The sequence below is a fragment of the Melanotaenia boesemani genome, chromosome 15 (assembly GCF_017639745.1).
Source record: "Melanotaenia boesemani isolate fMelBoe1 chromosome 15, fMelBoe1.pri, whole genome shotgun sequence".
Taxonomy (NCBI): domain Eukaryota; kingdom Metazoa; phylum Chordata; class Actinopteri; order Atheriniformes; family Melanotaeniidae; genus Melanotaenia; species Melanotaenia boesemani.
This window is the reverse complement of record NC_055696.1, coordinates 25215523-25233125: the sequence shown is the minus strand read 5'-3', so window position 1 is coordinate 25233125 and position 17603 is coordinate 25215523. Positions and strand designations below refer to the sequence as shown.

Here is a 17603-nt window from a genome sequence, read left to right as displayed (position 1 = left end):
CCTGCAAATGAAGCTGGGTCATTTCTGCCGTTTCAAAAAGGCAGCCATCAAACTGCTGAACTAACAAACACCAAGCCATCTCTTTACTAAAATCTCTGTACCTTTGTTGTGTTTCACATCAGCACCATGAAACTTTCCACAGATCATGTCCACATGTGGATTTGTGGTTTTCTAGAGGTTTTTATCTACTACAGCTTATTTTCAAAGCATTTATTTACTATAAAATGCTAAAAATATTTAGGCGAGGAGAAAATTCTGATATCTTTTGTTTGTTCCATCCTCGACTACTTTAACATAATCGCCTGTGTGATGATGTTTTCACTTGTACCTGCTGTGTTTTGATCCCAAGATTGTTTATACAGAGTTTATAATCACAGAGAAATCAATTATTTTAGTGTCATTTTCAAGCACTTACCATTCTGGTGTTGTGCTTCTAAAAAAACCGACAGTGGTATCATGACACCTTTTAACCAACTACTGAACTTTTCACCATCTACATTTTAGTTTTTCTTAAACATAAACACTTCCTGTTTTGCAAATAAAAGACAGTTGTGCCTCCTGTCCAAGATGTCACCAAGATTCACTGTTAGCCATCGGCACACATTTCAGACTGTCCTGTGTTCCAAAATAAAGTCTACAGACTAAACCATGACACTTTTTTGCTATTAAACACCATCTCATCTTCAACTAAACTGTCAAGAAAATGTTTCTGCAAGTCCAGTGTGTCCAGAAGACTCTTGTGAAGACATGTGCTGCAAACATGAGCAAAGAAAAGAGTATTTTTGTTTTGAGACGTTGTTTGAGAGGATTTTTTCTTATAATTTATGATTATAATGACACAGAGATGGCATTAACCTTGCTGCAGGAAATTGTCACCTACTGTAACTGAGAAAAGGTGTCCCTAAGACTGAGGTGTTGACCGTTGGTCAATCTCTCTGGTTTAGTTTGCACGTGTGGAATGTGTTTACACAGAGTGATTCAGAGTACAAAATTGCAGTATTATTATTAACATGTTGTGGGGGTGCGTGCTGAAACCACAAATTGGCCTTCAACTGAATTAACACCACTATCACAATACTGTGACATTTCAATAAGAGTTATAAGAGGCTAATAAGTAACTGTGTGCTTCTAGATATTTCAGGTAATTCTGTTATCATTTCTTAATATCATACAATATTGATGCATGTTGCCAGAGGAAAAAATTTTGGTGCAGCGTAAATACTAATAATGGATTAATACTAATAATGGATTAGATTTCTATTATGCTTTTTATGGCATCTAAAACACTTTCACTCTTCATTCATACCTGGTGATGAGAAGCTACATGTGTAGCTACAGACTAACGGGAACATGGCAGCCAGTCTGCGACCCCCACATTTATACACCAGACAAAAGGGTGACGTGTCTTTCCCAAGACAACAGACAACCAAATGCTGGTGTAAATTTTGGGGTGTAAACATAACACGCTGCAGGAAGACCTGAACAGTGAATGAAATCCACTGGCTTTTCTGATATTTGTCTGCAGGTCCTGGCAAGAAGCTATAAAAATATTTCTACTCTCTTTTATTTACATTCACTGAAATGAACGTTTCCCTTGAGGGTTTATTTGCTTTAGTTTTACTTGCCCCTTTAGAAAACACCTCCTGTGAAACAAGATTTAGCCTCTATAACACTGGTCAGATTCCTGCAACACCAACAGGGTAATTTTCTGCTCGCATTTAATCCGGTTCTGGCTCACAGGGGGCTGATCCAACAGTTTTCCTTCCTTCAAGAAGCAGGGTACTTCCTGGACAGGTCGTCAATCCATCACAGGAACTTTCCAGCTGTAGTAACAGGACTCAGAAATGAACTTTTCTGATCAGCACAGTCAGAATTCCCACTAGCCAAATCTCCCAGGGAAAAGGATCCAGGTTATCCGTGAAACTTAATGAATTTAATCATTAATGTTTCTTTAAAAAGCTTTTCATAAAAATACTGAACAAAAACATTCTTCTCTTCAAAGTAACTTACTAACTATCTAGTTATTTACACCATCCTCCATCTTTCCTCTGAAACATTTGACTTCATTTACATTTAACTCCACATTTGGTTGCATTTTGTTCAGGCAGTAGCTCATGAACACCACGTGTGCAACAGGAAGCACGCAGCCAGTGGATGCACGTCATTGGCTTCATTCATCACATTGATAGGAGGTCTGTCTTTCATCAAGGATTCGGCCACCTAATGCTGGGCTCACACCAAACGATTTTCACAGTCGCAGACTGAAAACTGAACATCTTTAGTAAATGTAGGAGTCTTACTGGAGTCACGGCACGCTCCCGTCATCTCGATCGTTAGATTTAAGATGGTAATCTGCACAGTCTTCTGATGTAAGCCCAGCGTGAGGCTGGGCACGTTAATGTGTTATTACATTAACACATTCATTAATTAACACTGAGAATTATTTTAAGGCATGGTAACAAAGTTGATAACAAAGCTAGTTGTTCACTGTCTCTGAACAAACACATGAAAACACCCAGCTCAAAAGAGGGGGGTACTGGGTTGAGATCAGCGTTTGGCGTGAGCTCAGCTTACATGAACCGGTGTTGTGTGTAGCCATTTGCACCGAATCTCTGTCCACATGTTGAAAGCAGCACATGCTCGCTGAAATGTAGGTCCCTGCACACTGCGCTTATTTTTACACTTTCTATGGGAAGCATAAACTCAACATCTCTCTTTTTTTAATAGCAAAAAGTCATTTAAAACAGACTTTTGCTCACAATCTAGAAGTGTGAAGCTTGTTGTTTGTCATATGTTATCCCTCTTTGTTTAGACGGAAGGCAGCTTTCACACACAGCTTTAAATTCATCCTGCTGACTTCTCACCTTTAATTAAATAAATTCTGCCTCATCTTCTGCAGCATAAATATATGATTTTATTATATTAACATTCAAATTGAGAAATTAACTGCTACTGACTAAGAATCTTTATAAAAAGATTTCTATTTTTAACATGTTGGTAAACGGTTCTTCTTCATATATTAGTACTTTTAAAAGAAAAGTGAGAAAATACCGCCTTTGAATTCATTATTTAGTTTTGTTTCATTGTGATTAAAGATATTAACATTAAGTAACAACTAGTGGCTAATTTACTAAATGAACTCGTTTAATATTTTAATTAAACCTTTGAATTAAAAGCTAAACTGAAAACAAAATGCAAATTCTGCTCTCAGCTTTCCAGTCACCAAATCCAGTAATATTCTATTTATTTTTTAGTTTTTGCTCCTTTCTTCTCTTTTTCTTGTCATGCTTACATGTGAATCCAGCCACCCCGTCTCTTTCTGTGAATCACGACTTCCTTCTTTTACATAATAGTACGATCCAAATCTTCCTAACATATAACTGGCTGCATGACGTGCACATTATTAACATATCACTAATTCTTCACCTGCCAAAGAAGCTGTAAGATTTTATTTATAAGGAGCAAACTGAATTCTGACCATCATCAGAGGGGGGGTTGGAGGGTGTTAAGTTAACCAGTAGATGTTAGAAAACTTTTGTTTCTCCATAATATTCAAGATACTGATCAGTGGTGCAAAGAAAAAGCAACTACAACTCATCGATCGAGCAGTAAAACAGATCAATGATTTTAGTGGGTGCAGAAATATTTTTAGACATTTAACCTGTTAATGTTGACAGATGGAGAGATTCCCAATTTCCTGCTGTTCTTTGATTGGTTTGCATCTTCTGCTGGATGTTGTGAAGGACTTAACCGTCAAGAGCTGCATAAAGTAATTTGTTATGCTATTATGATTTAATTAAGACAAATAATTTAATCTCCATAAAGTGACAGTGCAATCCACTACAGAGAAAAAGCATATCATTGTCTGCCAGTCAAAGACTGTGTATCCAGCCCCATGCTGTAAGGTTGAAGCGGAATTAAATACAACTACAGTGCAGAACGATCTCATCAATTATCTGATTTTCTTCTTAAATAATAATCTTTTATTACAAAGTTTAACTTTGACTGTTAAGCTTCTTTTTAATAGCAGCGCTACCACCATAACGAGGCCATGACCGCCACATCACTCTGATGCAGCCAAATGTAAATGAAATCACTTCCTCTGTTCATTTGAGCAGCAACACAAATGTCTGTTTATCTGGAAATGTCAATGATAATTACTTTAAATAGCAATATTGAGTTTACTACATGACTGATCGATCAGAAAGAAGCTCAGCTAAAGCTGCTGTGATCTTCTCCTAAATAATAAAAAAGTGCATGTGGGTAAAGTTCAGCTACACTAATTTCCATGATGGACTCAGGTAACATCACAATAAAGCTTGCTCAGAATTTGGACAGTTGGCCTGCAAAGCAGGAAAAGTGGAGATGTTGGACGGAGGTGTGAGAAAGGACAGAAGAAAAAATTTCAGAAGTAAAACTAATGTATAAATGCAGATAAAGACATAAATGAAGACACTTTCAGTTTTGGAGAAGCTGGAAGGGGGACTGGAGGTCAGAAAAGGTGAGAGAGAGTAAATTTTTGCCATCTAACACAACTCAAACTCATAAACTTGTAGTGGTTTTAACTGAACAAGCAGAGGCCACAAGGCTGAAACTCCTGGAAACAGCTGACCTGGGCTCGAGCTCCGGTCTGGGGCACTACTGCATGACTGACGACTTCTGTAGAGGTTCTTTAAAATGCCCAAAACCCTTTAACAAAGTAAAGCTATGGTGAACAAACACTGTGATGAATTTAAAATTTGATGGTGGTTTTTTGTTTTTGTTGTCATGATTTCAGCTTTGTGACATGCTGCTGTAGCCTGGACATTTTCTCTTCTTCAGACCATTCCCTGTAAACCCTAGAGATGGTTGTGTGTAAATACTCAGACCAACAACCATGCCACGTTTAAAGTCTCTTAAATCCCCTTTCTCCCTCATTCTGATGCTCAGTTTGAACTTCTGCAAGTCATCTTCACCATGTCTGCATGCTGCCATGTGATTGGCTGGTTGGATATTTGTGTTAACAGCAAGCGAACAGGCGAAGCTGATAAACTGACTGGTGACTGTAAAGTATAACTCTTCCCTCTACTTTTGTTTTTACGTAATTCTTTAACAATGGAGTTGCCAACATGGAAGCTGGTTGAGCTGACTGTGAATTCCAAGCACAGACATGAGCAGGGCGTAAAACTGCTCCCTGTAAAATTAAATCCAGATCATAACTTTCTATGGGATTCATGTCCCGTACATTTTATTAATTACCTTCTATTTCTTCCTCTTGTCATAATGAGGAGGTAGCTGCCAAATCTTTAGAGGGAAATAAGATATAAAAAGCTAATTTTATTTTAAATGTAATTAATTTAATGTGGAACCCCAAAATCCTGACATCAAAATCTACCGATCTATTTTAAAACTCGAGAGCTGAAACTTCATTGTTCTGTAATCTTGGATGAATCAGTAAACAGCAGTCAACACAAATAAAAAAAAAAAATTGATGGAGGAATGAGCTCAGCTCACTGTGTGGCTCCAAGTAGCTCATGTATTGACAAATGTAGATTGCAGTGCATTAGACTACGGGGATTATTGATATTTTAATAGCAAAGAGGCATCTTGTGGCTGAGATATTTCTTGGTGCAGAGGGAGATGACCTTGCTGAATACATATTACGCTGATAGAGCTTCAGTAGCTTGGGAAATTGAACCTGTGTTATAAAGAAAAGCATACTGGATGACAAGCAAACACTGAATGCATGTGATTGATTTAGTCATTAATCTGAGCTGTCTTGTGAGTGTGCAACTACATGCACAGAAAGGCATGCTTGTGTGTGTTTAAAGAGCCAGTCTGTGCACACACGGATAAGACTGCTTGTGTTTAACTGCTGCATCCCTCAACCAACCTCCATCCTCTCACGTCCCCCCACCCCCACCCCGTCTATTGATTGGCATATAGAACAAACACAGGAGTCACCCGTGCAGAAAAAAGATGCCTTGTCTGTGTTGGCAGGTCATGTCAGGGGACAAAGTGACATTTGACAGCATGAAATCTTTTTCTAGCTCTGATGTCTTGCAAAATTTTTTTACATCTTACATCTAGAAATGGACATAAATTATTTCCCAAAAATCTTTTTCATGAATAACATTAATCACTTCTATGTTAATGGATATTCCTGTTGCAAATGTGCGCACATGGTTTTAGAAGAAAGTGGTGTAAGCATTTAAAAAGTATTTATCCTTTACGTTAATTTTGCAGTAATTTTCTTTAGTAGTAAAATACTTTAAACTTTAGAGCTAGAGCAGCACTGATCTGTGCCACTCTGAAATGGAGGAAAAACTGCTGCTATAAGGAAAACGCTTCCTTATATGTAAATTTCACCTGTCTGTGTCAAAGCCAACATCTGGCCCTCCACCTTCTTCACCTTTTAATGCAAAACTTTTAGCCCTTTCAGGGTAGGGCTCAGTGCCGGTGCTGGTTCCTGAAGCTAATTTTAAGGCGCTTAACTAATGACAACAACTCATTTTTAAGCCTTCACATATTTCCAACCTATGATAAAGCTTATGAACACAACAAAATGCATCAACTCCACAGCTGTTTTGGAAATCTGTAAGGGAAAATACATTTTCTGGCTCTCCTTTGTCAGTCTTAGTAGACAATATTATACTGATGAGAAGAACACGGCTGACTTCTTTAATAATCATTTTCCTAAATCTGGCATTGCCTCTCTCATTAACTCAAGCTGCCAAAATAATGGCTTAAACAACTCGACTACTTAGCTCTCAAACCTATCCAAGCCCGTTTGTGCACCCAGCTTATCCACCTTCTCTCAGAAATTTTCTTTAAAACCTTTTACCAGCAAAGACGTCAGACTGGACAGCTCCATTCTTTTTTAAATCAGCTGCTTCAATTATCGCTGCTCCATTAGCAACAATATTTTATCTTTCTCTTCTCAAAGCTGAAATCCCAGCTGAATGGAAGGCTGTCATTGTACACCCTCTGTTTAAGGGTGGAGACGAGGCTACAGGCCTATCTCCATTTTACCATGTGCATCCAAGGTTCTTGAAAAACATGTAAACCATCAGCTAACTCAATACAATAATAAAACAAAATCTTACTGATTTCTCAATCCGGCTTCTGCTCAGGTCATGGATCTGTCACTGATGTTTTAAAAGTCATGAATGATATTACATCTGCATTAGATTCAAAACAGCACTGAGCAGCAATATTCACTGACCTAGTAAAAGCCTCTAACACAGTGGATCATTGTCCAAAGACATGCATGTTAGGTTAATTAGGTAAATTCTCCCTATGAGCGAGTGTGAGTGTGAATGTTGTTTGTCTCTCTGTGGTGGCCCTGCGATGGACTGATGACCTGTCCAGGGTGTACCTGCCTCTCACCTGTTAAATGCTGGGTTAGGCTCCAGCTTCCCTGCGACCCTTAATGGATGAAGCGGTATAGATAATGATGGATCATTCAGTCCTATTACAAAGACTAGAGTGGATTGGATTATCTAGTTAGTCATTGTCATGGCTCTCAAATTCCCTTTCCAACAGAATGCAGCAAATAAGGATAGATCTCCAATTTTTCTAGTGTCTCAATATGCCATCAGGTGTGCCCCAGGGCTCAACTCTTGGTCCAACACTCTTTTCTATATCCATTAATGATATCCCTCAAGCTGTTAGCAACGCCTGGTTTCACTTATTTGCTGATGACACAATCGTATACGTTTCTGGTCCCTCTCCAGAAGACGTTCTTAAGTCTCTTAAACAAAATGTTTATGAAATTCAGCAGGCCTTTATCAAAGCTAAAGTTATGTGGTTCAGCCTCAAAAGCAGGGCTTCTCTACCCACCACTCACATCACTACAATAGATAGAACATCACTGAACAGGTTGCAGTTTACAAATATTTGTGTCTTTCTCACATCACATAAATAAGCTGAAATCTTTGATTGCAGCTTATTTACAGAAATCGTTCCTCATTCACATCTGATGCAAAACGTGTGATTGTTGAAAAGACCATTCTCCCCTTACTTGACTGTGGTGATAAAACCTACCAACATGCTTGTAAAGAAACTCTTAAAAAATTGGACACAATCTACCACACTGCAGTTAGATTTGTAACAGATGCTGTCAGAACTTACCACTGTTTGCTTTACTCTAAGGTTAAGCGGCCTTCCTTACATACTACAGTTGGTTAATCGGTTCACTCCCATCTATAAAACACTCCAAGGTTATTCATCTCCACATCTAACAGCTTCTGTACCCATTATCAGTAGCCAAGTACAGCACACAGTCTTCCCCTCGTATCATGGTACACATTCTCAAAAACAAGTCCAGCTTAGGTCAAATGTCTTTTTCATTTGCTGCATCAAGTGACTGGAACTTGCTTTTATTCACTTTTATTTCTGTCTCTGTCTTCTAAAGGAGAGTTTTAATGACATCTGTAAATGTTTGCTTCAACTTAATACCACTTTTAAAATGTTTATTGACATTTATGTGAATTATAGTTTTTTTTTTTTTTTGTCTGTCATACAGGTGCTTTAAGGGAACTTGCCAGGCCAACATTGTAAATAAGAATTTGTTCCTAATGTTTTGTCTGGTAAAATAAAAATTAAATAAAAAGTAAAAACAACTGTTTTGACAGCATGTTGTTGGTCAGTGCAAACTGTAGTTGCTTGGAGAGTTACTCACATAAGCAACCAATGTTTCTGAGCCACCACTGAAGCAGCAAATGGCTAGCTTTTGTTGTCTCCATGAACAACTTCATTACCACAATGGACTGTTAAGCCCAGGGGTCTGCAACCTGTAAAATCCAAAGAGCCATTTTTTCCTCAGCCCAGCTAAATAAAACTTGTTTAGAGCTGCAAAAGCTACCTTTTGAAAAAAGACAATTAATTCTTTTTTATAAATATCTACTGTAGGAAATTTGTTGTAATTTTTTAAAGAACTACATTTTTATTTCTTTTTTCAGGTTTTATAATAAATAAAAAAATAAAAATGTTCCTAAAAGAGAAGAGGATATATAGACTTTCTTCAATGGGATGTAGATATTTGTGGAAAATTATGTATAAAAAAAAGAAGAAAGAAAGAACAGTTTCCAACCTAATGACTAGAAAAATAGTTCAAAATAAATATTAATGGTGCTTTTAGTGTCATCATGTTGTGGAAATTCAATGCAATTATTCCATGTAAAAAAATAAAAAACTGAAAAATTGCTAAAAACCTGCATTTGTTATTATATCTATATTTAGAAACATTAGGTTTTGTTTTTTTTTTTTTTTTTTTAGCATTTTTAGCCATGTATTAAGAAAGAGACATTGTGGAAGTTCCAGTCACTTGCGACTCCAGAGCCACAGGTTGCAGACCCCTGTGTTAGCCCTTTAGCTGCCTTTTCACTTTGTGCATCCACAATATTTGGTCAACAATCTGTTGTCGTGCTCAACGCTAACACAACACAAACATCTGAAATGGTTTAGTACTTCCAGAATCAGTCGCATGTCTTTTCAAAGACATTGTCATTATGGTTGTTTATTATGAGCAAAAGTTGTTAGACAACATTAGAGGGTGATATGTCAAAGAAAAAGAATAAACACATTTTAAAAGGATAAAACTGATTTTAGCTTCAGTTTCAGTTACTATCACACGTAAAAGAAAATTAACAGTATTTGCAAAAGTAGGAAGCCATTTTAATTTAACAACTTTTGATCATTTATCATGAAAAGATTTGTATTTTTTTAATATTCAAGTGTGTATTGTCATTTATTAGAAGCAGTGTCCTACAAGATGAATCATAGTTTACAGCGGTCTCCAACTCCGGTCCTCATGAGCTATGTCCTGCAGGTTTTAGATGTCTCCTACTTCAACACACCTCTGCACAAGCCTGCTAATGACCCAGTGATTTGAGTCAGGTGTGTTACATCAGGGTAGAATCCAAAACCTGCAGGACAGTAGCTCACAAGGACCGGAGTTGGAGATCCCTGGTTTACAATAATATTTATGAAAAACAGAATTTCTTTGAGTTTACTGGATAAGATGCCCTTATCATTAACTGTGGGCCAGTGTCTAACATGGTCAGTCCAGCTGTCTTCCATGCTGCTATCCATGTTGGCAAATACGAGGTAATTAGGACTTGCCGATGGTACAAAAGGGCTGCCGGACTTGTCACTAAAAACTTTGCTCTATCACACAGTACAGCAGGCAGCAATTAAAGGGTTAAGAAGGTCAAGCCGAATAACATGTAAGCTCTAGCCGGGGCCGTTTGCTGGGAGATGTTGATTATACAATACAATCCAGGAACAATGATGTGATAGAGGCGAGGTTAGTGAAAGAGTCTGAAAATACTGAATAAATAATGTTCCTTTTGTATAAAAATACTAAAACATGCACACGACCTTTTCTCTTTCAGCTGTGGGGTGACATTTAGGTGATAATAGATCATTTTAAGTAGATAAGCCAGTAAACATTGAGAAATGTCTTTTTACATGGCCATTAAAGAAATTTTCAGACTAGCAAATCTAGAGATTATCTGCCAACATTAATGTCTTTTTTTGAAAATAGTGCTCCAGTGTTTTTATATTTTGATTAAATATTCTTGAAATGTTGTTTGAACCTTAAAAAACTTTAAAAGGGAGCTCTGGCAATAATGTGCAATGACTTCCTCTGAAGTTCTGCAGTCATTGGCAATGAGTTCAAAAGGGTAAGCGAGCCTGATTTGGCAGCGTGCACACTCATTTGGCACCGCCACCATTTCAGCCCATGCAACGCAACGCAACAGAAACAGGTCAAAGATGGATCCGAGCACGGATGAGACGGATTATTAGAGCATCACAATTTGTGTAAAATACGTCTTTAACTGTAACACTTTAAGAGAACATTGAGAAGATGAGAAACGTTTTTGGAGACTTTTGGTTCTGAGCTTTTAAAAAAAATGGGTGTTTTGTTTTGTTTTTTTTTAAAGTCATTGTAGATGGTGTTTGTCAGTGGCAGCACTGATGAAGCCTCTGTTTGCTGCTTTGTAGTTGATCGTCTTCTGCTGGACTGGGCTCGGTCCAATCTGCCACAAAGGAGGGTCTCTTGCTCTTCACTTCTAATTCATGCACATATAAATAACTACAAATGCTAATTGGATTAAAAGACTTGGTGGAGGAGAGGCAGGGAGGAGGGGGAGTGAATGCATCAATAGCTTCTTTTATTTATTTATTTATTGTCTTTTTTGTGTTTGTGTATTAAAATTTAATCATAGTTGAATGATAACCAACAAGCTTTAACTGGAATGACAGAAACAAATGGCTTCAGGGGGAGACAATTTAACCCAAAATGTATTATTCAAAATGAATGATTTCCCTTTTTAAAATTTCCACCCGCCTTGTTTTATAGCAGCTTCTCTTCCAAATTAACAGACAGACAACAGATTTAGCAAAACAGCTTCAAACAGTATTACATCAGCCTTGCAAGCGGCTAAAGAGCTCCATCTGTATGCAATAATCTCAAACAGCACCTGGCCTGATGTGCTCCAGACGCCAAAAGTACATAAATAAAAAAGCATTATTTGCATTTACACAGCTTTTACAAACCAAAGGTTGTGTGTTAATGAATTAACAAGCTCTGTAGAATAATTCAGTCCAAATCTAAACATATTAAGTTTTTCAGCAGGACCCGGCCTAATAAGGTCAAGGTCCCTAAAAAGCAGTGGAATCTCCTTTTTTAAGCGTCACTTCAGCAACGTCAAGATGTACCTTGAACGTTTCTTCCATTTACACTCAGCGCCTAAAGCTACTGATCTAACTTAGTGTCATCTGACAGGTTCTCGCGTTTACGATTCTCTTCTATCCCGATTCACGTGCACAGACATGTACACACACAAGCAGGTGAGCACACTCCTGCCAGAGGACAGAGAGCGTGAAATGTGTGGAAATATATAATAAAAACAAAGTTTTAAAACCTCGTCCCCACCCCCCCGGTTTACTTCTTAAAGTGTTTGGGAGGGCGTCCATCAATAAAAGTTGGAAATTAGTCCTTTATCAATTAGGATGGCTTCTCCAGGCTTTACAAACTTACCCTCCACCCCACCAACCAAACTGATGTACACAGTATATGTTTAATAGCTATCCATCACCGTCCCATTGACATCAGTCAGCTTCAGTCACAGCAGTATGAGAGTATAGGAAATGGCTTGTGGAGATCTAAAGAGGAAAGTAGATGGAAATCTAGCTGAACAAATATGATGATAGCTGATCCTAGACCATGGAAACCTAGACCCCAGACCTGGTCCTCAAGGCCCACTACCGTGCAGGTTTTAAATGTTACCTTGCTGCAACACACCTAATTCCTCTTAAATGGATGTCTGACAAGCTCTGCATGAGTGAGCCAATAAATTAAGTCAGCTGTGTTGAAGCAGGGAAACATGGAAAGTCTGCAGGACTGTGGGCCTTGAGGACCATAGTTGGGGATCCCTGTCCTAAACACAGACATCCTTAAAGGCAACAGGGCAGAATGTTCTAGAAGCTAGATGCTAGAAGGACAGATTACGGAGAAAGGATGAGGCTCAGGAAAAGTAAAGGAAACATGCAGGAAAAGCTTACCTGGTTCCTGTGCAGCTCCTGAGTTGGAGGAGGGTTGGTGGGACAGGAGAAGTGGGGGGCAAAACAGAAAACAAAAACAGAAGGGGAGGTTAGCACTCAAAGCATCATTTAAAGGTGATTTAAAATCTGGTGCATGCTGGTAAAATACAGGAAAAGCAAGGCGGGGACACAGAGAAAAATCATTTGTGCTGCCCTCATTTTGCAGAAGAAAAGCTTAATCATTCAGAAACAGCTGACTTGGAATAAACACAGTTCTTTAAGATGCAGCTTTGATTTAAAAAGTAGGCAGGGTAACTAAAAGTTTCATTAAATCATCTTTGACAGCAATACTGAGGCGTAGACTCCATCCTCTATAAATAATCCTTCATTCAGAGCAGCAAATCTTGGAAATGATTATTTGTTTAACAGCTTCTGCAGAGACAAGTTCTAAATGAAGTCTTAGTGGCAGCATACAATGATAACAGCTAATACCTTTCAGACATGCTGGGATCAAGCATGAGCAGAGCCACATTAGGATTATCATGTGTTTACACAGAAGTCATACAAAAGACAATAGTGTGAGGTTGCCTAGCAACCAACAAACTCCAGGAAACCTTTGCTATCACCCAAGAAGCAATCCAAAACGTAATTCCAAGTACACACACAGATGTCTTCTAGTAAATGTAAATTTATAAAAAGAAATCTTAGCAAACTTTGAAAAATATTTATTTTCATTCTATTTACCAACTGAGTTCTTAAGTTATTTATATCCTTTATTAACATTTATTCATTTTTATTTATTAGTTTTGTTTCTGAGAGGATTTTGTTAAAGACATAAATGTGGATTATTGCTTTTAAAAAAATCATTGTAGAAAACAACATGTGTCATACACATGACATGCTTTGGAACATTTTCATGTGATCCACATGTGATTAACATGTGATCCACATTCACAAAAATGCAGTTGTGGAACTTTTTCATGGGAACCACATGTAAACATGCTTCACAGGTGAAGCTTGGAAATGTGTTTCTCCACATGTGATCCACTTGTTTGCACATCTGAACCACAGACACCGTCCGCCCGTCTGTCCTTCCATCCATCCATCCATCCATCCATCCATCCATTCATCCATCTGTCCATCCATCCATTCATCCATCCGTCCGTCCGTCCATCCATCCATCCGTCCGTCCGTCCGTCCGTCCGTCCGTCCGTCCATCCATCCATCCATCCATCCATCCATCCATCCATCCATCCATTCATCCATCCATCCATCCATCCATCCGTCCGTCCATCCATCCATCCATCCATCCATCCATTCATCCATCCATCCATCCATCCATCTGTCCATCCATCCATTCATCCATCCATCCATCCATCCGTCCGTCCATCCATCCATCTGTCCATCCATCCATTCATCCATCCATCCATCCGTCCGTCCATCCATCCGTCCGTCCGTCCGTCCATCCATCCATCCATCCATCCACCCATCCGGTTGTGAAACATTTCATGTGATACACATGTGGTCACATGTGAAATCTTGATTTTTCTTAAGGACATGTGATTGGAAAACAGACAACACTAAATGATTCAGTGGGTTCCTTATCTAGGGAATTATTTTTATGATCTGGTTTATATGAAGATCGTTTATATAAATTTACCTAATGTGGATTTATTTGGAATATAATTGGAAAAAAATTGATTGTGTTGAATTGGTCTTTGTTTTTCTGTGTTTTAAGACGACTGTTTATGCCCAAATAAAACTGAATTAAATTGTATAATAAATATTTCTTTAAAAAAATCCCTGACATACATACTGATTGGATAGCCATCCTCTTTATGCTGAGCAGTGTCCGTACGTTGAATGTTTAGCATTTTAATTTCCAATAAGTGACTGGTCCATTCCTATAATCTTATTGCAATGACTTTTTTTTGCTTGTTTTTTAGCTCTGAAACTAAATCTTTGTTGGCAGAATGACAGCAAACAGCCGCTTCTAAAATAAATAAATGTGGTTACATCAGCTAAATCACTCTCAGCTGGGACATTAGTATACGAGTTAACGTTGCAGGGGAAGAGCCGAGTTGGCCCTCAGCACAGTCTGGCATCCGTTTAGGCCCCCATCACTGAGGAACATTTTTCAGCCAAGTAAGCATCAGGATTCCAGCTCAGAGGCAGATTTTGATTAGAATAACTATTTCCTCTTCAACTTTTGCCAAATTTCAATCATGGTGATATTCTAATTACCATTATCCAGAGCAAGAAAAGCGACGCAGAGACTGAGTGGGTGTGTGTCAATGAGGGAGGAGAGGAGTGTAAGCAGGGGAAAATAAGATGGAAAAATCAGCTTTTTGTCAGACATGTATATCTGTAAGCTTGAATCCTACTGTGTGCTTCAAAGTTGTGACATTTGCTTCATGTTTAATGAGCAGGACTTGCTTGAATCCATGCTGTTTAAATGCAATTTTGGAAAATCTCACAACCTGTCAGTTCCAACAAAATGCTTATTCTGCTCAGCGAAGGGCTGATCAAGTTTGACAGCTTTCAGTTTCATCTGAAAAGCTTTTACCAAAGCTGGAGCACTCACCAAAAGAGTCAACTGCTCAGTCTCTCAGCAGAGCATCAGTGCTCCCCTGCTTAAACAGTCAACCATAACACACAGAGAGTAACAACGTGCCTCAAAGAGACACCTTCAACCCAGACCACCCTCCACTTCAGGTTCATACCCTGGGATGTGGTGGGGGTTCGGGTTCATGCCCTGGGATGTGGTGGGGGCTCAGGTATATGCAGTGGGATGTGGTGGGGGTTCAGGTTTATGCAATGAGATGTGGTGGGGGTTCAAGTTTACGCAGTGGGACGCAGTGGGACGCAGTGGGACATGGTGGGGGTTCAGGTTTACGCAGTGGGACGTGGTGGGGGTTCAGGATCATGCAGTGGGACGTGGTGGGGGGTTAATGTGGTGCAGTGGGACGTGGTGGGGGTTCAGGTTCATGCAGTGGGATGTGGTGGGGGTTCAGGTTTATGCAGTGGGATGTGGTGGGGGTTAAGGTGGTGGGGGTTCAGGTTTATGCAATGGGACGTGGTGGGGGTTCAGGTTTATGTAGTGAGACATGGTGGGGGTTCAGGTTTACGCAGTGGGACGTGGTGGGGGTTCAGGTTTATGCAGTGAGACATGGTGGGGTTTCAGGTTTAGGCAGTGGGACGTGGTGGGGGTTCAGGTTTATGCAGTGAGACATGGTGTGGGTTCAGGTTTATGCAGTGAGACATGGTGGGGGTTCAGGTTTACGCAGTGGGACGTGGTGGGGGTTCAGGTTTATGCAGTGAGACATGGTGGGGGTTCAGGTTTAGGCAGTGGGACATGGTGGGGGTTCAGGTTTATGTAGTGAGACATGGTGGGGGTTCAGGTTTACGCAGTGGGACGTGGTGGGGGTTCAGGTTTATGCAGTGAGACATAGTGGGGGTTCAGGTTTACGCAGTGGGACGTGGTGGGGGTTCAGGTTTACGCAGTGGGACGTGGTGGGGGTTCAGGTTTATGCAGTGAGACATGGTGGGGGTTCAGGTTTACGCAGTGGGACATGGTGGGGGTTCAGGTTTACGCAGTGGGACGTGGTGTGGGTTCAGGTTTATGCAGTGAGACATGGTGGGGGTTCAGGTTTACGCAGTGGGACGTGGTGGGGGTTCAGGTTTACGCAGTGGGACATGGTGGGGGTTCAGGTTTATGCAGTGGGACGTGGTGGGGGGAGGTTTGCACAGGAAGACTGAGCAGGAGTAGGCGAGACATGGAGAAGCATGCTTTACATGTTAAGCAAACGGAGAGCAGGGTGAAGAATAACTGCATGGACATTTTGCCCCTTACAGGTCCTCTGGGAGCTTTTGCTAAACCCACCCTGACCCACAGCCTCCAGATGTGAGGTTATATGACAAGGACCGCATAGATGCATTAAACATGAATCATTTGGACAGAAAGCTGGATGCCAGACTACTCCAGAGATGATAGCAACATTAGCCGGGGTTTCACCAGGGCCTGAGCTGCATTTAATGAAGGCCTCCACTATCTCCCAATGTCTCTCTCCACATTTGACTCACAGCCAGGGAGGTAAGTAGTTCAAGATAAGCACTGCCACCTCTTTTTCTGCATCTTTTTCTCTCCTCACAGTGCAGCCTAACAGCTTTGTCTTTGTTGTGAGCAGTGATCAAGACCAACTTGTGAAGCTCTCATCAAGACTGAAACCAGAGGCAGTCATGCACAAAGTCGACTTGAACAAATACAATTATGCTTTGACCAGCTAGGACACATGCAGTCTCAAGAAAAGCTGGATAAGAGAGTTAAATGCATTTTCATCTCTGCAGCCCAAGACATTCATAGTTGATGCAGCATTTTCCTAAACTTGTTGCTCACAATACTTTAGATGACCACCAATGACTGCGGGTAATAACCACAAGGAAATCCTTAAAATGCATTAACATCTGGTGCAACCAAGGTAAAAGGTTCGTCTGGAGCCCTGTGGTCGGTTTAGTAACTGCATCCATAACCACAATGATTTTATTAATAATTGCAATACATTGTTTTTCTTGCTACTGCCTGCCATAGATTTATGGGTCTGGCAGGATTGTGTTAAAGGAGGAAAATAAGTTTGCACCGTTTTTGTAAAAATATCATTCTCAATTTGGCTGAAATCTCAACCTTCAGAAATACTTACTAACAGAAGTAATAATTTCCCATTGAGGAGCTTCAACCAAATATTTCAATGAAGAAAAGTGTCTCATTAAATCAAACTGTAGCCAACACAATGCAGGAGAAGAGCAATGAAAATTAACTTTACCATCATGTGAAGCCTTCTTTGTTCTTTGACCACTGAAGGAAATCACTGCTGAAGCCTGATTTAAATAATGCTGCTGCAGCGTGTTTGCTAATCTGTGAGGAAGTTACCATTGACTGGCATCACACCTGTAACCAGTGTAACATAATCTGATGAGTCATAACTACTGTGCTTGTACTAGACAGGAGAAAGTAAAAAAAAAAAAAAAAAGAACTATTGCCTTTGGCAAGGTGGATTCTCTCTTTATGTGTATCA

General features: G+C 39.6%; 1 protein-coding gene across 5 annotated transcripts in view; it reads right to left on the bottom strand.

The window, feature by feature from the left end:
* The window catches only part of cadm1a (cell adhesion molecule 1a), a 501415-nt gene that overhangs the window by 161151 nt on the left and 322661 nt on the right, over positions 1 to 17603 (bottom strand). For 4 of the 5 annotated variants that reach the window (XM_042007760.1, XM_042007762.1, XM_042007763.1 and 1 more), the window contains exon 2: positions 12553 to 12570. The exons of the other annotated variant lie outside the window; for it this stretch is intronic. In XM_042007760.1, coding sequence (XP_041863694.1) covers positions 12553 to 12570 — 18 coding nt within the window. The remainder of the gene's footprint in view (positions 1 to 12552; positions 12571 to 17603) is intronic. 5 annotated transcript variants of the gene reach the window in all.